A 21,481-nucleotide genomic window follows, 5' to 3' on the forward strand; every position below is an offset into this window, starting at 1 on the left:
CTTATGTTTTCATTCGTCTTTCAGTGTATAATCCCCGTGGCGTTCCAGGCGACGACGGTTTTAGATGCAATTGCACTAGTAAACAAACTTTAAACACTAGCGTTCCATCAGAGTGTTCTGGACATCCCCGGAAAAGCCAGTTGTCCTCAGCCAGGTGCGGCGGCGTAGCACCACTGTCTGGGAAATCGCTCTGCCCGGCGAGTCGGCGGTGTCAAGGCCACAACGAATTGCAAACTTGGCTACATTTCTGCCCTCAGCATCAGCTTGTGAGAGCACCGTCCGGGCCTCCTCCGGACACTAAGGCAGCACCTGCCCAATCGTGTCCCACAAAGAATGGGAATAACAGCCCAAGAGGCGTGCAGTTTTCACAGAACGCAGCCCTGAACTGGCGGAAGTGAACAGCTTCTTCCCAAACTGTTCTAGTTTCTTGGATTCCCTATGCTTAGGCGCGAAAGGTAATGCGCTTGGGGACGCAGATGCTTGGACAACCAAGCTCTCAGGGGTTGGGTGTTGGGAGAGGAAAATGGGGTCACCCGGTCCGGTCCGCGTTCTTATCCACAGGAGCCCCTGTGTTGGGCCTGGACCAGGTGCACAAAAAAACGTCTGAAAGTGCATCATTAAAGGGCAGCAGCGGCTCCATAGAGGATGACGCTGGCCAGAGCACTTCTGTCAGGAGGTTAGTGGGTAGCCAGTTTTACACCCCAGTACTTGTGAGGGAGCTCAAAAAGTTAAATGAAGGAACACAAAATGAGAAAGAGAACAAGAATGCCACGAAGAGTCCTCCTGTTTTTTACGGCTGGGGTCATCCTGTCCTAGTCGGCTGAGTCAGGCAGGGATTGTTCTCCGTATTACCGAAAAGAAAAACACAACCAAATCCCGGTCAGTACCTCGTCCCGGTAGTCTTAGCACACACGGGGGAGGGGGGGAGGAATCACTCTGGTGCACTGGTGAGAGGCAATGAGGGTGCAAGTGTGAGAGGAGTGATGGTGAGGGAGGGGTTTAAGTAAAAAAATTTACAAAGGGAGGCGGTAGGCGGTAAAGATCTCAACCCTCCAGTTTCTCCCACCTACCGACCCAGCCTGAGAACCTGGGTCAGCCACCCTCCTCTGTGGGCGTGGCTCAGCGAAGCGTATTCCCTATGGCCTCCTGGCTTCAGCTCCCAGTCTCGTTGCGGGTCTTCTCCCTCCGGGCTGGATATCTGCTCCTGTCCTCTCGGGTTCTCTTCGGTAGCGCTACTCCAACGTCCTGTTCCTTCCGCACTCTCCAGACTTCCTCCGGTGTCGACGCACACCGTGTTCGGTATCCCGTGACTCCTTATTGGGCGGCAACTCATGACGTCATAGGAGGGGGCGGCATCGTCCCAGTTAAAGGGACCGTCATCGCAAGCAGAAAGCTCCGTATCTGATGCTGGCCAAGTTTCTTCCTGGCGAGGAGAAAACATAGGGGTTGAATATTCCCAGGCTTCCCACCAGTCACCCCTTGGGTCTTTCTCTTCCTGTCTGCCCTCTAGACACTCCTCCTCCCTTTGATTCTCCCAATCGGGGAGAGGAAAGGTTCGGGATAGATAATCTGCACTAGCATTCTCCTTCCCTTTCCGATGTTTAACTGTGAAGGAGAACGGTTGTAGAGAGAGGAACCAACGGAGTACCCATGGATTTTGAGCGATGTTGCGGCTCATCCACTGGAGGGGGGCATGGTCCGTGTACAAGGTGAAGGGATGTCCCTCAAGATAATACCTCAATTTGTCTACGGCCCACCTAATTGCAAGACATTCCCAATCGATAGTGGGATACTGCATCTCTCTGGGGAACAATTTCCTACTTATGTAGACAATAGGGTGCTCTATGCCCTCTAAGGAAAGTTGTGACAGTACGGCCCCTATCCCGTGGTTGGAAGCATCAGTGTGTAGGAAGAAGGGGCGAATGAAATCAGGGGAGGACAACACAGGACTAGTGGTGATAACCTGTTTCAAAGCCTGGAAAGCTTCTAACATTTGTTTTGTGGGATGTAAGAAGACTTGAGCTTTTACCTCTTTCTGGAGGGTGTTGGTCAACGGGGAGGCTACCTCTGAAAATCTGGGTATAAACCTTCGATAGTAGCCGATCTTGCCTCGGAAAGCACGCATCTCCCTTTTGGTGGAGGGAAAGGGGGTCTCTGTGATGGCCCTTACTTTTTCCTCCTCAAAAGATATGAGCTCCTGACCGAGGACATTACCTAAATACTTTACTTTTTGGAAGGCCACTCGTGATTTCCTGGAATTAATGTGCAAACCAGCCGCTTGTAAGGCTTGCAGGATCGTGTGAAGATGGTGTATATGTGTTTTCCAGTCTGGACTAAAGACCACAATATCATCTAGATACGCTAATGAAAATGCGTGGTGGTCTCTCAAGATGGTATTCATTAGTCGCTGGAACGTTGTGGGGGCTCCGTGCAACCCAAACGGTAATGCTGTGAACTGGAAGAGTCCATCAGGTGTTGAAAACGCCGTCTTCTTCCGATCTTCTTCCCTCAAAGGCACCTGCCAGTATCCTTTTGTTAAATCTAATATATTGATGTAAAACTGGCTTCACCTAGCTTCTCGATCAGTTAATCTATCCGGAGAATTGGATAGGCATCGAAAAAGGAGATGTCGTTCAGGGCTCTAAAATCCATACAAAAACGGGTGCTCCGGTCCGGCTTTGGCACCATCACAATGGGCGACGACCATTCACTTCTGGACGGTCTTATAACTCCCAGTTTTAGCATGTTCTGTACTTCTTGCTGTACTGCTATCCTCCGGGCTGCGGAAATTCTATAAGGCCTCTGTTTAATCACTTTACCGGGTATGGTCTCTATCCTGTGTTCAGCTAGGTCTGTCGTCCCCGGCAGGTCGGAAAATATGGAGGAATATGTTCTCAAAGTGTTTCTTAGTTCCCCTTTCTCGGTGGGGGTGAGGTCCGGGTTGACAGACAGGTCTTCTAAGGTGTTGAGGTCTCTCGTTGGAGATGGTACGGTGAGACTGGCAGCTTTTGGAGGGGGCCAGATCCATTTTTTTAGCATGTCGATGTAGAACACTTGGGTGCGTTTTGGTGTCATCTGTAACTTGTATGTGGTGTTTCCTATGGTGGAGACCACTCTATAGGGCCCTTTCCACTCAGTCTGGAATTTGTGTGTAGACGTGGGAAGCAGCACCAGGGCCCAATCATTCACCTTCAGAGTTCTCCTGTGCTGTAGTAGTGAGTTTGTTTCTCTTGTTTCTTGACTAGGTTCGTATATGCTAGGTCAAGCAATTTCCCAATCTTAGCCTTCAGCCTTTGTATATATTCAAGCATCCCTCTGGTTTCTAGTGTCTCCTCCTTCTCCCATGCTTCCTTTGTCATCTCCAGGAGACTACGGGGTTGTGGGCCGTATAACATTTCAAACGCAGGGCAGCCCAGGCTGCTTTGTACCTGGCTTCTTATTACATAGAGGGCTAATTGTAGTAGCTGGTCCCATTCTTTGCCATTCACCTCTAGCATTTTCTTGAGCGTGGTCTTCAATGTCCCATTGTATCGCTCCACCAGTCCGTCCATCTGAGGGTGGTATACAGATGTCCTGATGTGCCGCAGATTTAGGATTTGGCATAGTTCTGTCATTAACCGAGACACGAAGGGGGTGCCTTGGTCTGTTAGGACCTCTTTAGGGAAGCCTACTCAGGAAAACAGCTCCAGGAATCTCTCCACTATGTTGCGAGTAGTAGGAGCACTTAATGGATAGGCTTGGGGAAAGCGAGTGGCATAGTCCACGATCACGAGTGCATATACATTCCCCTTCTTGGAATGTGGCAAAGGACCTATCAGGTCCATACCGACCAGTTTAAATGGGACTCCTATTACCGGTAATGGTTGTAGGGGGACGGCAGGGGGCCTTTGGGTGTTCTTATTTTGGCAGATCGCACAGGTCTGACAGTGTATCTTTATGTCTTTGTAGACCCCCGGGGAATAAAAATGCCTCAACACATTCTGAGTGGTCTTCTCTGCCCCTGTATGACCAGCGGTGAGGTGTGAATGTGAGAAAAACATGACTTATTCCCTGAATGACATGGGTACTAGTAGCTGCTGGGGTTCAGAAGGGGTGGCCTGCCGGTATAATAATGACTCCTTAATTATGAATCTGGGGTAGGTGGGGTTGGAGCTGTCCTGAGAGCTATGGGCCTGTTCCCACACATTATACAGGGAGGCATTGTTGGCTTGGGTGAATTTAAAATTACGATCGAGAAGCCATGGTTCTGAGGTGATCAGGGCGAGGGACTCAGGGGGACGGTTCCTATCCTGTTGATGTACCCTCTCTTTCGTACTTTTCAATATCACACGGAACAGGCCAAGAAAGTCAGGGTTGTCTGTCCCGATAATAAGATCTTCTGGGAGGATATCTAGGACTCCTTCTTTTATATAACTCTTCATACCAGCGGTGTGAATAAGGGGAATGACTGCTGTGGGATAGGGTTTCACATCCCCAAGCAACATCTAATGTGTACCTGGATATCAGGCACTAACTGCTCGTGGTTGACCCACTTGCTCTGTACTACTGGCTGTTTGCAGCTGGAGTCCAGGAGGGCTCGTATTGTCTTACCGTTCACCTGCACACTTACATGGAACGCTGACCCTATCTCAGCGGTGTACAAAATAGATTTGGGGATGTACCCTACCTCCATTGGTTCCTCCATCGGTCTTTTCCTAGGACAGGCACGGGCAATATGGCCCCACTCCCCACACTTCAAGCACTGTGGGCCCTTTATATTAGGTAGCTCGTATTTTGGTTGTCTGGGCTTTGGTATGTCCATGGGCTTGGGTTTCTTATCCCCCCAATTGATTTGGGGTCACAGTTTCTCTGTCTCCCATCCACCCACTTTTGGCTGGGCACGCCAAAAGGTGGTCGCCAATTCTATGGCCTGTTGGGCAGTTAAGTGACTGTGCTGTCGTAGCCACTTCTGGGTGTTATACGGTAGCGCGTCTAGGTACTGCTCCAGATATATCTTTTCCATTATGTCCTCTTTGGAGCTGGTACCCGGGGTTAGCCATTTATCGTCTGCCATCTTGAGTCGCAAGAACAATGTTTTGGGGTTTTCGCCAGGTGCTCCCCTCTCCTTACGGAAGCACACCCGGTAAGCCTCGGAGTCCAGTCCTAGGTGGTCTAAAATAACCAGTTTTATTTTGCTATATGGTGTATCTCCATTGGCGTTAGCCACCTGGTAGGCCGCCTGTGCCTCTCCCGTCAAGAGAGGAGCCAAGAAAAACTGCCACTTTTCCAGAGGCCAACTGCATGCCCTGGCTACCCTTTCAAAGTTGATGAGGAAGACATCTGGATCCTCCCCGTTTATATATTTCTGCAGGGAGACACCAGCCAGTGTGTGGGTTGAGTGAGGCCTGGGACTTCACGTAAGGGGTTGGCAGGGGTTTCTGTTACTGCCTTCTGAAGGCCTTCCAATTGCGCTGCCATTGTGTCCTTAAAAACGTCCCTGTCTGCTTTGGCGGAGGCCATCTGATGCTCGACTGCCCATTCAAGCTTTTCCTGCCCTTTAATTATATGTTGAATTAGTGCGTCCATCTTGGTATCACAGATGGGGGTGCCTATTCCTGCATTCTTCACCAGTCTAGCGGGATCTGAAGGAATATGAAGTACACTGCGTTGGGATAGAGACGGTTTTATTTTTAAAAAGTCTCGCCTTTTGTGGGTAGCCAGTTTTATCCCTCAGTACTTGTGAGGGAGCTCAAAAAGTTAAATGAAGGAACACAAAATGAGAAAGAAAACAAGAATGCCATGAAGAGTCCTCCTATTCTTTCCGGCTGGGGTTGTCCTGTCCTAGTTGTCTGAGTCAGGTAAAGATCTCAACCCTTTGGTTTCTCCCACCTCCCAACCCAGCCTGAGAATTTGGCCCTTACCTGGGTGTGCTGACCTAGTTTTTGGTTCTATTTCTGATTGATGGTGACTTTAAGCTTGCTACCATCCTGGATCCCCATTCTTAGCTTGTTTTGGTCCTTTTAGGCCTCTTTTCAGACCTAGAAGCATAAACTAGAGGATAGCCGCTTTATATGATGATAGATCCCTTATTCCTGGCTCTAATCCATCTATTGCCTATTGGCTTTGACATAATTATGTGTCCTTTCATCATCCTACCTATAGTAGAGGGTGGATCCTGTAGTTCTGACTTTATATTACATATTGGTATGGTTTGTGTATGTACTCTGATAGAGTTAAGTGTCTATTTCATCCTTTTCGGGCCTACAAGGCCCAGAACTAGAGAGACTCCATTTTGCTTTCTGCCTCTGCAGACTGAGATGCATGTAGGTCAAGTGTGATGTTTTAGTTATGAGGTGTTGTTCACTTGAAGAGAACCGGCCTGGGCCGGCCCTTATCAGTAGACTGTATTATTCTTTGTGTCGAAGACACCAAGACACCACAAAAGGCCGGCCGGCTGGGTGTGTGTCCTTGGCGCGGAGTGGTGCAGGGATCTGATGGGCGGCAGGCTGATGACTGGAACTTTCCACTAGGAGAGAGCATTCCATATTAGCGAAGTGCAGAAGAGGCGGAGCGGTCAGTTGGTCTTTGGAACAGTTCAGTCAGTCGGTTCTTGGAATGGTAGAGGTCAGTTGGTTTTTGGAGCTGGAGAGAAGGCAGATGGTGTCTGGAGCTGAAGAGAGAAGTCAGATGATTTTTGGAGCTGAAGAAAGCAGTCAGAAGCAGTTACTTATCAGAAGGGGTTGTGATCAGCTGGAGCAGGCAGTTAACAGCTGGAGTCTGGAGTGATGCCTTTTGGAAGAGACTAAAGTTATATCGTGGATTAGTCTGTGGGAGCAGCTGGAGTGAGTTGGACATTGGAGCTGGAGCAATCAGACAGAGTGAAGAAGCTAGTGGAGCGAACGGTTATCAGAGCGGCAGAAACTATATCATTAGACTGAAGTTGGAAGGTGAAGACAGTTCGTTGGGGAGAGGAATCCAGTGCAGAGTGATCAGCGCAGATGTGTGTCCAAGAGTGCAGGGGAGAATCTGAGATGAGCCAAGGCACAGACGAGAGAGGAACCCAGATGACAGCTAGAACAAGACTTCATACTAATCAGGTGATATCTGTCCTGTTATATTAGTGCCCATATACATTAATCTTGTCTTTTATTTCCTAGGTTAGATTCCCTACTGTATTGTTACACTGTATAATCCTTTCTCTTTCAGCGGTGTGTAGTCTGTTATAATCCAGTTCCCTTTTTAGCTATCTACAGTTATGTGTTAGTAATAAAGCTTTCCATTATAATAAAGAGACCCCGCAGATCTGTGTATGTGTCTATCTCCCTTTACTTTTCAGGCTATGTCTAGATTGCTAGTTATTGTGATGTTATAATAATAAAGGAACCCCAGTTCTTAGTGAACAACTGTGCAGGTGTTGTTATTCATAATAAAGTTAACCTTTCTTCTAGTCAGATGCTGTTATGTGAACGGATGCATCTCCCATCTAGGTAAATGGTAACTGAGCAAGGGAGTAGAGGAGCACTTGTATTTGATAATAACCTTTGCATATTGTGATTTGGCCATTCTTGTGTACCACATAAAATATAACAATTGTATATGACACATTCCCAGTAGATATTAGATATATATATAGAGAAACTTCCCTACAGAGAGAGAGAGAGCTGAAGGTATTCATAGGACAGTGATCGTCGTTGTGTAGCCGCGTTAATCAGAGCATTGATTGTGGTCAATGTGTATACCCACAGGATTGTGGCTTGAGTGAGCACTGAGTGTGATCAGTGTGTAATGAGATCGCTGCTAGGGAAAGTGGCGTTAATGAGAGCATTGACTGTGGTCAATGTGTATACCCACAGGATTGTGGCTTGTGTATGTATGAAATAGTGAGAGCACTGGGGGGATACAGTGCTTATACCCACATGATTGTGGCTTGCGCGAGCACTGATTGTGGTCAGTGTGTAATGGTAAGTTATGGGAACTGCCCCCTTCACTATGAGTAGGAGGGTAGCATAGTCTGGGTCTGAGTTGCCGCGAGACTATAAGGTATGAGTGTGGTGTAGAGCATGGAAGTCCTTATTAATCAGTGAGTATTCCTAGTAATCCTATAGATTTAGTGGGGTTTTTGATGATATGAGCTTGTATATTGCTAATTCCCCATCCTCAGGTAGGTACCCTGGTGCCTGGATAAATAGGTCCTGAGGAGGGAGATGGTTACGTTTCGGCTGGATTGGTGGTGTTTTGTGAGCTGATTCTATCTGGTCCGAAAATCCGGTCGTTACACTGGGTCAGCCACGCTCCTCCAGGGGCATGGCTCGGCAAAGCGTATTACCATTGTCCTCCTGGCTTCAGCTCCCAGTCTCGTCAGGGGTCTTCTCCCTCCTGGCTGGATATCTGCTCCGGTCCTCTCGGGTTCTCTGTGGTAGCGCTACTCCAACGTCCTGTTCTTTAGGCACTCTCCACACTTCTTCCGGTGTCGACGCACACCGCGTTCGGTATCCTGTGACTCCTTATTGGGCGGCAACTCATGACGTCACAGGAGGGGGTGGCATCGTCCCAGTTAAAGGGACCATCCTCGCAAGCAGAAAGCTTCGTATCTGATGCTGGCCAAGTTTATTCCTGGCGAGGAGAAAACAAAGGGGTTGAATGTTCCTGGGCTTCCCACTAGTCACCCCATGGGTCTTTCTCTTCCCGGCTATCCATGTGACACCACAGTAGAAGGAGACAATGAGCCAGGTTCTGGAGTAAAATGCATGTCACCTGCATCCTCCAAATCCTCTTCCCAGTCCAGGTCTAACTTGCGCTAGGTTGGGAGAGGGTCCTCAGCCCCCTCCCAGTCCTCCCCTTCCTCCCCAACCTGCTGGGCAGGCGGAAAAGAGGGAGGCGGATGGAGAAAGGGATAGAAATTCCTCATCAACGTTGGTATCTGCATCGATCGACACCTGTCCGGCGCCGTCTTCACGTCAGGGTGGAAGCTGGGGACGGCGTTGGCCTTGGAGCCAGCCAATGCCGGCAGCGGTGCCGTAGACGTCGATGTCGGTGGAGGTCGTACGAGGCTATTCGACATCGGCTGGGATCCATGAATGGATCCATGGGGGTCTCACGGTGCTGAGACCAGAGTCATCGATGCCGTCAGGGCCGGAGCCGGCGACGAAGAAGAGCGAGGACCCCTAGTCGGACCTGCGGAGCCCGAAGGCGTTCAGACGGGGTCTGATGTGGCATGTACACTTACAGCTGATTCAAAAGTAGTCACAATTAATGGGCAACAACACATTCAAAAAACTTTCTCTAATTGCAACACAAAGAATGTTATTTACTGTGTTGCATGTCCATGCAATAAGCACTATATCGGTCAGACAACTCAACCGACTAAGAGTCAAATTCTCCAACACAAATTGCGATAAAATGTAAGATCCCAGGAGCACTATCATAGTCATGGACATACCGAAAACGATATCCAATGGTCAGGGTTGATTACACAAAAAAATGTTACCCGAGCAAATATACAGGCAAGACTAAACAGGCTCGAAGCAAGATTAATTGAGAAATATCATACAGCAGCGACAGGCCTAAACGATAAGGATGAAACTTGGGCATTGATACTCTAATAAATGAGCATCCCTTGTACAATTAACTCTTAAGAATAGTATCCCTTAGAAATACGAGCAGTATTTTACTAATGTTATAGCCTGGGATAGATGTCTGCATAAGAGAATTGTGTATATACACTCCACCAAAATAGTACTGATAGGGATGCATTCCAGAGATGTCTAGACATGTTGCTGTTGCGCGGTATGATACATTCTGGGCCGCACCGATTTTTCGCCTTTTGAGCACCTAATTGTTGACCTTTTACTGTGGGGGAGCCTCATAATCTGGGCCTCCCCCACAGTGAACTCATAATGAAGGAGACTGCATGGAGATTTTCCTGGTGTAACCCTGGTTTGACTAGGCCGCTGCGCAGCAGCTGGAGTATGGGACACCGTGCTGGTTACATGCAGACACTGGTGTACATGCGTGTGCACACGTGTAGGGACTCCGCAGGGGAGATTTTCTAGCGTGCGCAGTCCATGAGCGGGTACAAATTGAGTGGTGTGGCAGGACTTATGTAGAATTGGGTGGTGACATGGAATATGCTTTATACCCTGGGAAGGAACATGCCAGGGAAAGTCAGTGTGTTTTACTGTGTTTTCACTTCATTATTCCCCAATGGAGATGTGGGTCCCATGGCTAAAATGACTTTCACAAAGCCTACAGATTCCAGACATGCACTAATGTCCAGTGTAGCGGATGTGAAAATGAGTATTCTGCAGAGTCCAAAGTCATATTTGTACTGCTTTTGGGTTGTCCAGAAATGTCATATTTCTCAGAGTCCCTGGCTGGGTTCTGGCCCTGGCAGGTTAGATTAATGACTTTTCTTCCCAGAGCGAAGATCTTCCCTCCAAGGAGAAAAGATAGGTGGAGCTACAAGCCAATCCATCAACTGCCGTCGCTGGGTGCCGGGCCCCAAGCTTAACCACAGTGAGGGTTAGTGAGGGGGGAAGGAGTTGGGTTTCAGAGGCCATGTGGCCAGAGACACTGGACAACGCCATTTTGATCAAACCCAGGGGCTGGACAAGAAGGAGGGAGCAGGGGCAGGGAAGTGATGTGTCGCTGTTTGATAGGACAAACAGAGACTTCCTGCCAGCCCCCTACTCAACTTTTAAAAAGTACTTGCACAGGAAGAGAAGCTCTCTTTGGGGTGTGGTCTGCTGAGGCAAAAGGTGCTGGAGCCTGGCGCAATGGGCAGTTGGAAGGAGGACACCCCTGACTGCCCCCCAGGCCCCTAACAGCGCCAGAAGAAGAGCCCAGGACCGGTGCGCAGAAGCAGGGGCCTCTGCGCAGGGAGAAAAGAGGCGCAGGGAGCCAATGAAAACCGCTCCCTGCAAGATGCACCCTCTTGTAGACCTGGAGGACAAAGGAGAGTGCTCCCAGTGGCTGGGGAGCACCACCGGGAGCAAGAAAATGCAAAAATGGGGCAGATCGGACCCCACGGCTGAGCTATGGCCCCGGAAGGTAGGCGACCTTTGATCCCTAAGAAGACCGACGACGAAGCACGTGGGGTTCTGCCGCCAGTCTCAGAGATGCCCCCGGGGTGGGTCAGGTCCGGGGGGGCTGCCCCCCAAAAGAAGTAAAGCTGGGGTGCACAAAGCTGCCCCCGCAGGGTGCCAGGAGCCCACCCTGGCCCCCGCGCCGGGGAGCCCCGTCGCTTGGCCCGTGAAGAGGTGCGGGAGGAGGGGCCCAGGAGCCCAACTCCGGGCCCCATGTGAGGAGGCGGGGGCAGGAGGCGCCATCACGCCCCCGCAAAGAAGATGGGAGGAGGGGCCCGGAACCCCATCTCCGGGCCCGAGGTGCCAGGATGAGAGGGGAGCGCCAACGCCCGCCCCCGAAGATGTCTGGGACCCCATCCCCGGGCCCCAGCGAAGAGGAGGAGGCCGGGGGAGTGCCCCCGCACTCCCCCGAGGTCCCGACGGGGCTGACGGGAGTCCTCGAGTCTGCCCGGCGGAGCGGGCAGACCAGAAGGGATCGCCTGGCTTCCGCGGCAGCACGGAAGAGTGCTGGCCACGCGGGAAGCTGGCGGGGGCAGCTGGTGGTGGGCTCCCCAGGCTGCCCTCCAACCGAAGAGGACAGCGGGTGTCCCGGGTGGGACTGGAGCCCCCCAGGGAAGACCTGCAGCGGTGTGAGGGGCCCAGGTGGGACCGGACCCCAGAACAGAGGAGGAGCAGCCAGGGGTGGGCTCCTCGAGCCGTCTGTGCTCACATAGGGGTCCGGGTGGGACCAAGAGTCCCACCGAGGCCCCAGAAAGCGGCGAAGCTCCAGCACGGCTCTCCCCGGAGCAGCGGGAAAGCCACTCATCCAATATGCGGCAACACCCATAATGCCTTGCAGGCCAGGACCGGCCTGCAAGGGCAACACAGCGTTTTCACGGCTTGTGGTGGCCCCAGAATAATGGGGTCACCACCCTACATGTATAAAGGTGCTGGGGAGCTGCTGGAGAAGCTCAGTCTCCCCACAGCACGAAGAGCAAAATCCCACCCCAGGTGTCTTGGGGATTCAAAGGAATCAACCCCTCCTGGGCTTAACTTGCAGTTAACACCTTCGGGCTGGAACTTTTGTTCTTCAGATGAGGGTGTTTTAATAATTGCATCAAGAAGTGACCCCCAAAACACTAAAGAAAAGGAGGCATTTCACTCAGTCAGGGGCCCCAAAGACAAATCCAGAAGGAATTCAGGAAAAGTATCTAGGCAACTGACATTATGCACATTTAGGTACTGACCAGAACCAGTATTATGGGGCGAGAGCAACTGATCTGCCTCCTAATTATTGTCCTTATTGTCTTGGACTGGTTGAGGGCTCTGCATAGCATCCATATGATACTAAATATTGCTGTCATCCTCCGGAAACAAAGATGCAGAGGAAGATGATTTAAAGGGGAGTGTTCCTCATCCTCAGGATGCACCTTAGAAAGATTATTGCTGATTGTCTTAATGTGATTACACACTGAGGGGCATATTATCGAGAACAGGCGATAAAATTATCGCCGCTTTATCGGCAGGAAACTACAGCTAAAGCGGCGATAATGGGCTTGATAATATGTCCTTGTGAATTCCCATAGCAGCCCAGGTTCTGGTGTTAACCTGGGCAAGAATGGGAATTCACAAGGGCATATTATCAAGCCCATTATCGCCGCTTTAGCTGCAGTTTCCTGCCGATAAAGCGGCGATAATGGTATCGCCTGTTCTTGATAATATGCCCCTTAGTCTGGTGACGTGGTCAGAAAAGAGTTTTAGTGTGACATGGGGTGAGCTCTTGCCAAAGAAGAGACCAAATACAGGCTCAGCACCAAAACCGGATCAGGAGTTCGTACCGCTGGAGTTGGGTGGAACAATAAATAGCTGGTGAGACTTACAGATCCGGATTTGAGGCACAGCCCACTGGCAGAGAGGGTTGACTGCAAAATATCATTTGGGCGAGGTCGGGCCGGCCATTGGAAGTTTAACGGTATTCCGATGGATTAGTAGCTCCTGAAGGCAAGCCAGTAAAAGTTCATTTGAAGATATCGAACATGCTTCCTTAAAATAGATATTAATTTGATTCAGAGCAGATAACAGCCCTGGAAACTATGGTACAATGGCTTTTGATCTCGTACTGGATCTGAAGAGGAAGTCGGGGCCCGGTTAATCAAATGCTGACAGCGTGATCTCTCCGTAGAGAGGGAGCATCTGAAAGTCAAAGAGTTTGCTTGTGTTTCTTATGCTATTGTTTTGACCTGTCTTTTGACTTTGACTTAACTGACAAGAACAGCCTTGATGGGGACTCATTTCTTATGCTGGCATCGTCAACTTTAGATTGCTGCTCTCTGAAGGCCTTGGGTGTACAAGGGAGCATTTGTCGCAGAACTTATGGCGGTGCTTGGTACCAAACCACCACATGTAATTATCTGTGGCAGTTAGCGGCATCTGGTTGCAAGATGTGTGACACAATAAGAACTCACAACACAAGGAGGGAGGTACCCTTAAGACCGTATAGGGGACAGGGTAAATAGTACACAACAACAAAAAGTCCCTAGTTGGAGGAAATATATCCTAAGGCGTAAGGTAACCTAGGCCCGGTGGCTTAAGGGTTATCTACGCTAACAGAGACTACAAGTATGTCAAGACACCCTATTGTAAATGATCAGTCAGTGTAAACACCCTATCTGTACATCACACAACAATTAAGAGACTATAATTTCTACTAGAGTAAAAGCAACAATTTATTAAAAACATTATACAGAATCAATTTGCATCAGAAAACACATTGTACAATAAAATACATATTATTTTTTTAAAAAAACCAAAAGTCGACGCGGCGTTTCGGTGTCTTTTGTTGATGCCAACACCTTCTTCAGGACAGGGGTTTTTTTAGTTCAAAAGTCTCTCAAATTGTGTGAGAGATTCGGAATAGTTGTTATCATTAAGAAGGATGCAGATTTTTTTAACTTTGATCTGTCTCCTGTAGACCTTATCTTCAGTGGCGGAAGGTTATCATTAATTATTCCACCTGGATAAATATTTTCCAGTGTGTGGTCTTAGCTGTATCTGGGGCGACCACCGTATATCTTTAGGCTTTGCACAAATATAACTTTAATGGTGTTATATGTAAACCGATTCAACTTTCCATGTTAGGTAGAGGCATACGTTGCTTGAATACCTCTTGCCGGCTTATCTTTGCTTCCCTTCTTTGGGGATATTTCCTTGGGGCCAGTTGGGATATCTTCCCGGTTGGATTCGGCCTCCCTGTCACCTTGTTCCGGATACAGAGTCCATGAGGAAGCTGTATCCGGAACAAGGCGACAGGGAGGCCGAATCCAACCGGGAAGATATCCCAACTGGCCCCAAGGAAATATCCCCAAAGAAGGGAAGCAAAGATAAGCCGGCAAGAGGTATTCAAGCAACGTATGCCTCTACCTAACATGGAAAGTTGAATCGGTTTACATATAACACCATTAAAGTTATATTTGTGCAAAGCCTAAAGATATACGGTGGTCGCCCCAGATACAGCTAAGACCACACACTGGAAAATATTTATCCAGGTGGAATAATTAATGATAACCTTCCGCCACTGAAGATAAGGTCTACAGGAGACAGATCAAAGTTAAAAAAATCTGCATCCTTCTTAATGATAACAACTATTCCGAATCTCTCACACAATTTGAGAGACTTTTTAACTAAAAAAAACCCCTGTCCTGAAGAAGGTGTTGGCATCAACAAAAGACACCGAAACGCCGCGTCGACTTTTGGTTTTTAAAAAAAAATAATATGTATTTTATTGTACAATGTGTTTTCTGATGCAAATTGATTCTGTATAATGTTTTTAATAAATTGTTGCTTTTACTCTAGTAGAAATTATAGTCTCTTAATTGTTGTGTGATGTACAGATAGGGTGTTTACACTGACTGATCATTTACAATAGGGTGTCTTGACATACTTGTAGTCTCTGTTAGCGTAGATAACCCTTAAGCCACCGGGCCTAGGTTACCTTACGCCTTAGGATATATTTCCTCCAACTAGGGACTTTTTGTTGTTGTGACACAATAAGAAGTCTGTCCTCTTAGGGAAACAATATCCCTGCACAATGCCAACAGTTTTGGAAAACAAAAGCTCAGTAAAAAACAAAATGTATAGAAGCTGACCTCTAGATTCATGTTAAAGGGCATGGAAGGGGCAACTAAAATTGGGGGTAGAGGGTGCTGTTTTAGGGAGCTTTGTGCTGTCATGTCAAGAAGCAGAATGGAGGTGTGACAAAGGCCAATGATACCACTTACTGTCATGCAGGGACTACTGCAAGAGTTTCTGGATCCAGATTGGTGTCTGGGAAGATCAACAAAGTGAAATATCTGCGGTTACAAGCATCAATAAGAAAATTACACCTGGAACGGCAATGTTACTGTCAAAAGATGCCATCCACTATCCTCTGTGCCACAACACAAAGAGCTCATTATTAATTTTTTCTAACGGTATCTTTTCAATTTTCAAGCGAATCGAGTGTTATTTTCATGTTTAGGAAACCACTGTGATATACTGAGCTTGAACTTTGATGAAATAAAAATACTACTGTATGAGGACTCATAAAATAATGAGACTCCATCCTGCTCTGGGGAATATTAACAACAAGTGTTCATCCATCCTTTTTAAATACCATGTTTGTTTATTGTTCCTATTCCTTTATGATCCCTTTGTGCATCTATAATTAGCTTTTTTTTAAAAAAAAAGTTACCACTAGAAAAGAAATGGCACACAAGCATATCATTCATTTACCGAATGAGTGTAAGTCATCTTCCACTCTCTTCTCTGTGAATGTACAATTTCTGAAGTAAGTATGCATAGGTACATTTTGATATATGTAGCTAACTAGCTAGGCAATATAGGAATTACTTATGAGAGTGTTTACCATGTGTTCCTAAAGTGAATTTTAGAACACATATTATACCATGAATTAAAACGTACCTGGTACATTGCTGAATGCAACTTACCCTGCACAAGGATCTTTCCCAGAGTACTGGCATTCCCTGCAGGGCTGGTGGCAAAGCACATGTACTGTCCCGAATCAGTACCAGTCAGGTTGTCTAGAATCAAAGTACAGGAGCCATCCGGATCTTCAATAATAATGTGATGCGGGTCCACCTCGACAGATTTACCATCTGAGAAGCAAGAAGGAAAAACGACTTGAGAGAGCTTGGACAGACTCCGCAGTAAGGCAACAAGCACAAAGAAAAAAAAGAACATTTTTTTCACACCTTGCTCAAATCACAATGACATTTTTGAGCACTGTAATAATGCTAATATGAAACATAGTTTAAACAAATTTCAAGAAAGAGTGGATTACGTATAATATTAAGTGGGTTATGGGCCAAAATTTGATTGTAGGTTCAGTTTTCTGTGTCACTGACTCTGTGTGAAAGTGGAGGGGAGTAGCATACAGGTTTCCTAAAATGTGTGTGGTATAGTTATACTTGAATTGCCGGTTGAGCATTTCTGCGGTGCACAGACGGATTCAGACCCAGTGTTGACTGCAGCCAAACGATTGAATATGATTAGTCAGAAACCAGATCGCCCAAACAATTGCGGCTGGTATTCTAGAAAAGGAGCGCCCCGAATATCATCGGGCTGTATGGTTTTTAAATATACGATCAGCGGTGAAGTTTATACAGGGACTCGCTTCTCTCAAGCATCAGGAAACGAACTTCCTAGAAGCCGGATGGCTTATTTTGAAGGGTGATTATTCTGAACGCCCACCAGGTTCCTATCCAAGAAGGGCCCCTAGGCGCCAACTCACTACCCCACCCTCCTAAGACCTGAAGAAGACCCGCCCCAGACCCACAATCAAGGCATCCAAGGGTCGAAACGTCGACGATATCATAACCATCGGGACCAGTAGAGAATATTCAGTTACTAAGGCCAAATGAAGTGGCGTACAGAAAGAATTACAATTAAATATGGAAACTGGCCTGTAAAGTGTTCACGTAAAACACCCAAACCACCCCCCCTCTTTTCCTTCACTCACTTGTATATAATTCACCTTTTCACAAGTGCACTATATGTCACAATGCACACACTTTATTTATATGCGCTGTTTGTTACTAAGTAATTTAGGATTTTCTGATTAATTTACATGTATCATAAACAAGGTACTCATGAATGAAACTAATTAATTGATTAAAAATATATTGTTACTCTGTTCTCCTTGGTACGGGATTTGCTGTTTGACCATGCTTTTATTTGATGATTGTACAAAGTAATTTATGATCGATTAAGAAATAATCTTGGAAGGATGAATATGCATTTTGAAGTAATCGGTTTATATACCCGACAGAACCATTGTATATACTAAAGTATTGTTATACTAGCCTTACCGCTCGGATAAGAGTTAACTGACTGACCTCACAGGCTTTTACCATAGCCCGAGGCACAAGAAAGGGGTGCCCTCTCTTCCTGCTTTTTTTGCTTTGTATATGGAGCCACTTGCGGAATGGATACGAGTGAAAAAGCAGATTAGGGGCATTACTACAATCCACCAGGAACACAAAATGTCTCCATATGCAGACAATGCCATGGTAGCACTCACCCACCGTCATTCCCCATTGCAGCCCCACCTACAAGACTGTCTCACAGAATGATAGGGTGCACCTGGAGTACCTCTTTCCCGTCCTATGTGCAAATTTACGGGTGCCATACCTGGTGCTGAAAATCTGCTCCTCCCCAGAGAAAAGGGTAGACGGAAAATACACCGACCCGATAGCTACAGCTCAATCAGATTTACAAAACTGAAAAAGCAGAGTCCTCTGCTGTGTGGGTAGGTCAGCCACAGTGAAAATGACCCTCTTTCACAAGATACTGTACATTATGCAGGCCCTACCACACCAACCATTCCCCACCTACTAGGCAAGCTACAACATATGATTGAGGCTTGCAAGACTAGGATGGGGGCTTACAGATCTGTAGCAGAGAGAATGGTTTGAGCATCCCCCACCAAACCCACTACAGTTTCACTACATGATGGAACAAATTAGGCCACTCATGGAGAAACACTGGTATTTTATCAACCAGCCAAGAGCTGGGATCCACATTTTGAAAGTTCATATTCCTCAAAAATGCCAGCACCTTGGGTCTAGAACTTACTGAGAGGGTCATGATCGCTAGCGGCCTGTCCACATGGCCCTCCCCTCCCAAATCCATAATTGGCAATCCTGATTTCCCAACCCCCATGATAGGCAGTGTATTCCTCTCCTGACAGACGGTCAACTGCAAATGGATCAAAGACCTCTTTGATCACAATGGCTTCATGGACTTCCCAAAAATACAATCTAGATATGGAGTCCTGAAAGGTGAACACTGTCACTATAGAGCCATCAAGCATTGGGGCACTTAACCATTGACCCACTTCCAAGCCAGTGGGCAACTCATGAAATTTGTGCCTCACCAGAAAAGATGACATATATACATTACTGAACAAGTATGCATACTCTAGCAAATCCCCGGTTCAGAAGAGAAGGGAACCTAAGCTAGAATGTTACTTTACCCCCAATGAATGGTTTGACATACCCCATAGGGCCAGCACCTCCATCTTTAGTGCCACCAGGAAAGAAGCCATGTTTAAAATAGCCCACTACTGGTACTATACTCCAGGAAAGGATGGTAAGCTGGAAGCACACTAACAAATACAGATGTTGGTGCAACTGCAGTCACACAGGTATGCTATCTCACCTCCTCTGGCACCGTCCCAAACTCAAATGATATTGGGAGAACATGTTAGACTGTCACAACCCCTTTCGGAGGACCATGGGACACGCAAGGGTTACTGGGCCCAACCGTGTTGGTTGAGGCCTTTTACTACTGATGTCCTAGGGCTCCACCTACTATGGATCCTGCCCTTCTGGACCAAGTACCCCTTCTGCACTGGGCTCTAAGTGGGAGCTGCAGTTGAGCAGTCAAGGCTCCCTCAGGGGGATGTAGATACAGGTCAGCGAACACGACTCATAACTCAAAGTACAGACAGTACAAACAATAAATCAATGTCCAGCCAAATACTTACGTTTAAAAGAAAAAGTTGTATTTTATTTCTAACTCTTCACATGCAAAGAAATACAACATTCAGAAGCAATAACACAATACCCTTTGAGGTTAGGGCTCTAGTAGTTGTCAAGCAAATATCTGTCCTACCCTCCTTCATGTAATGTGTTTGATGTTATTGCCCATTCACTGGTGGATCCATATAGGATATGCATTAGGCCATACTCAAGAGTTCTCTTTCGACTCTTTAGGATTTCAGTCAACAGTGTCTACAGTTACTCGCAAGGTCGTATCCTGCTAGGAAAAGTCAAGCTGCTCACAGTGCACACAACAGAGTTAGTCAAGCGCGCCTCTAGCCACAGTGATCGGGCCACCATCCAGCTCCCAGCAATGCAGTAAATCAAGTGCGCCCTGGCAGGGGGAATCAGTCCATCGACTCCCAACTGGATTCCGCAAGGGTGCATCATCCTCCTCGGTGTCCTGCTTGTCCATGGGGTTCAGTCAGAGCAGATCCCTCAGTGCAGCTAGTCCCGCCAGTTAAAGCCTCACTTCAGTTCTGGGCAAGGGCCAAAGTCTATGATGATATGGTCAAGGCAGCCACCCTGAGCGTACAGGGTTGTTGTGTCACCTTCAGGATGCAACGTAGACGCCTCAGGAGCATTAGCCCAAAAAACAGCAACACCTCCTAGCATACAGGGTTGGTGCTCAGGCAGTCGCAAATCTTAGCACACTAGTCGCACAACATCTTCACTGATGGCCACCTTTGGCATTGTGGAGGGGGCCAAGGCAGTGTGGCCTTGGCACCCTCCACACAGCGCTTGATACTGGGCACAGTTTACCGTGGCCCTCTCCTGGCATATGGGTCACCAAACAGTCTTGTGCACAGACTACGGCCTGATCAGTACACAGCCTGTATTCTCACACCTCGCAAAGGGAGTACTCATGGTAGGGCTCCCCAGTGGACCTCACTCCCTCCAACACTCTCCTTTTCCTCACAGGGCATCCTTGGCAAGCAGGCAGATGCTGGTGCTCTAGGCAGGGTGGTCTTTTCACCCAGCAGGGAGACTAGTAGGCCTTAGCTCCCAATCCTGGTCACAAGCAGACGTCTTGCAGAGCTTTCCCTTCTCACACAACTTGTCTGACTGCTTGGCAGATGACCAATTCTTGGGGACTCAACCTCCCCTTCTTATAGTCCTTTTTCAGCCATCAAATGTGATTTAGGGTCTGGGTCTTTGAAGTTTTATGTTAGGGTTCTGCTGCTTTCAAAGAGGGCACTTCTCCTTTTCGTCTTCCATCATGAAAGAGGTCTGCCACAGCAGGCATGACTCCAAAGTTGGTAATCCATAACATCATTCATAGGAGTGACCAGAGTTTACATCTGGATATCAGGCACAGTGATATGTGAATCAAAAAGTTACTCCCACACCCCCGGCCCTACTCTTTCTGATTCTTTTATGAACCGCATCTCCCTTCCTGATATATGTCCAGGCCCCTTCCTTGTGTTCTATCACTGAATGAAAAAGTAGTCTGAAATGTAATGGGAGTATCTTCTTTTTCCGTTTAGTATGCCCCCACCCAGCTGACAGGAATGCAGGCAGCAACCCACAAATCTGTCTGGGTGGGATTCCTCTCCTCCTCATGTCCTTACCAGGAAGACCTGGGCTTCCCAAAATAGAACCTAAGGTCCTCCATACAATTTGGCATTGCAGGCATACTCACTCAGTGTACATTCATAGCACACTTTCTGTTCAGCACTAATACCTCCATGCATTGTACCTTTACATGTACACATGCATTTAGCGCACACAGTCCATCTGAGCGCCTTGTTCAGCACTGACACACTTTTTAAAATCTCTAACCAGGAAGTGTCATTTCAAAGTACACACACTGCCAGCGTGCACACTCACTATTTCCGCTGCACAACTCTTCACCCTTCATGTATTGTACTTAGCACAAGCACAGATACACCCAGCACATGCTTTATCTACATATGCACAGCACAGGATTACATCGCTCATGAAATTAATCAATCTCAGGTATATGTGCACCCAGTCCATTTACTAACCACACATGTTCTGCACAGTACTGCTCCATTCTTGTATTGTACCCTTTCCACACACACATAGAACTAAGGCAGAGTCATTACACCTGTGCTATGCAACACTCCACATCTACCTCATGTAGTCCAAGGGTGGGTTAAACACACAGCAGCAGAACTTTTAAAAAGGTGAATGAGCTTGTAGGCCTCACTCCAGTGACACAGGGTAAAAAGGTCCTCATCAATGTTACTGATCACTACATGATATGCTACTACCACTGTGCTGGTGCTGCTTAACTCCTGGTGGAGGGGGTATCCCTCCACCACTATGAGGGTAGCAACAAGACAACAATTCATTAGACAGGCCTATGTCATGGCA

The 21,481-nt window shown here is 47.6% G+C and overlaps 1 protein-coding gene across 1 annotated transcript in view; it reads right to left on the reverse strand.

Moving 5' to 3' along the window:
* OBSCN (obscurin, cytoskeletal calmodulin and titin-interacting RhoGEF) overlaps positions 1–21,481 on the reverse strand; it is a 1,012,031-nt gene that overhangs the window by 108,087 nt on the left and 882,463 nt on the right. The window contains exon 93 of the mRNA XM_086941076.1: positions 16,028–16,195. Within this exon, the coding sequence (XP_086797202.1) occupies positions 16,028–16,195 (168 nt within the window). The remainder of the gene's footprint in view (positions 1–16,027; positions 16,196–21,481) is intronic.

Source organism: Lissotriton vulgaris, chromosome 10, assembly GCF_964263255.1.
Source record: "Lissotriton vulgaris chromosome 10, aLisVul1.2, whole genome shotgun sequence".
In the NCBI taxonomy this organism is placed as follows: domain Eukaryota; kingdom Metazoa; phylum Chordata; class Amphibia; order Caudata; family Salamandridae; genus Lissotriton; species Lissotriton vulgaris.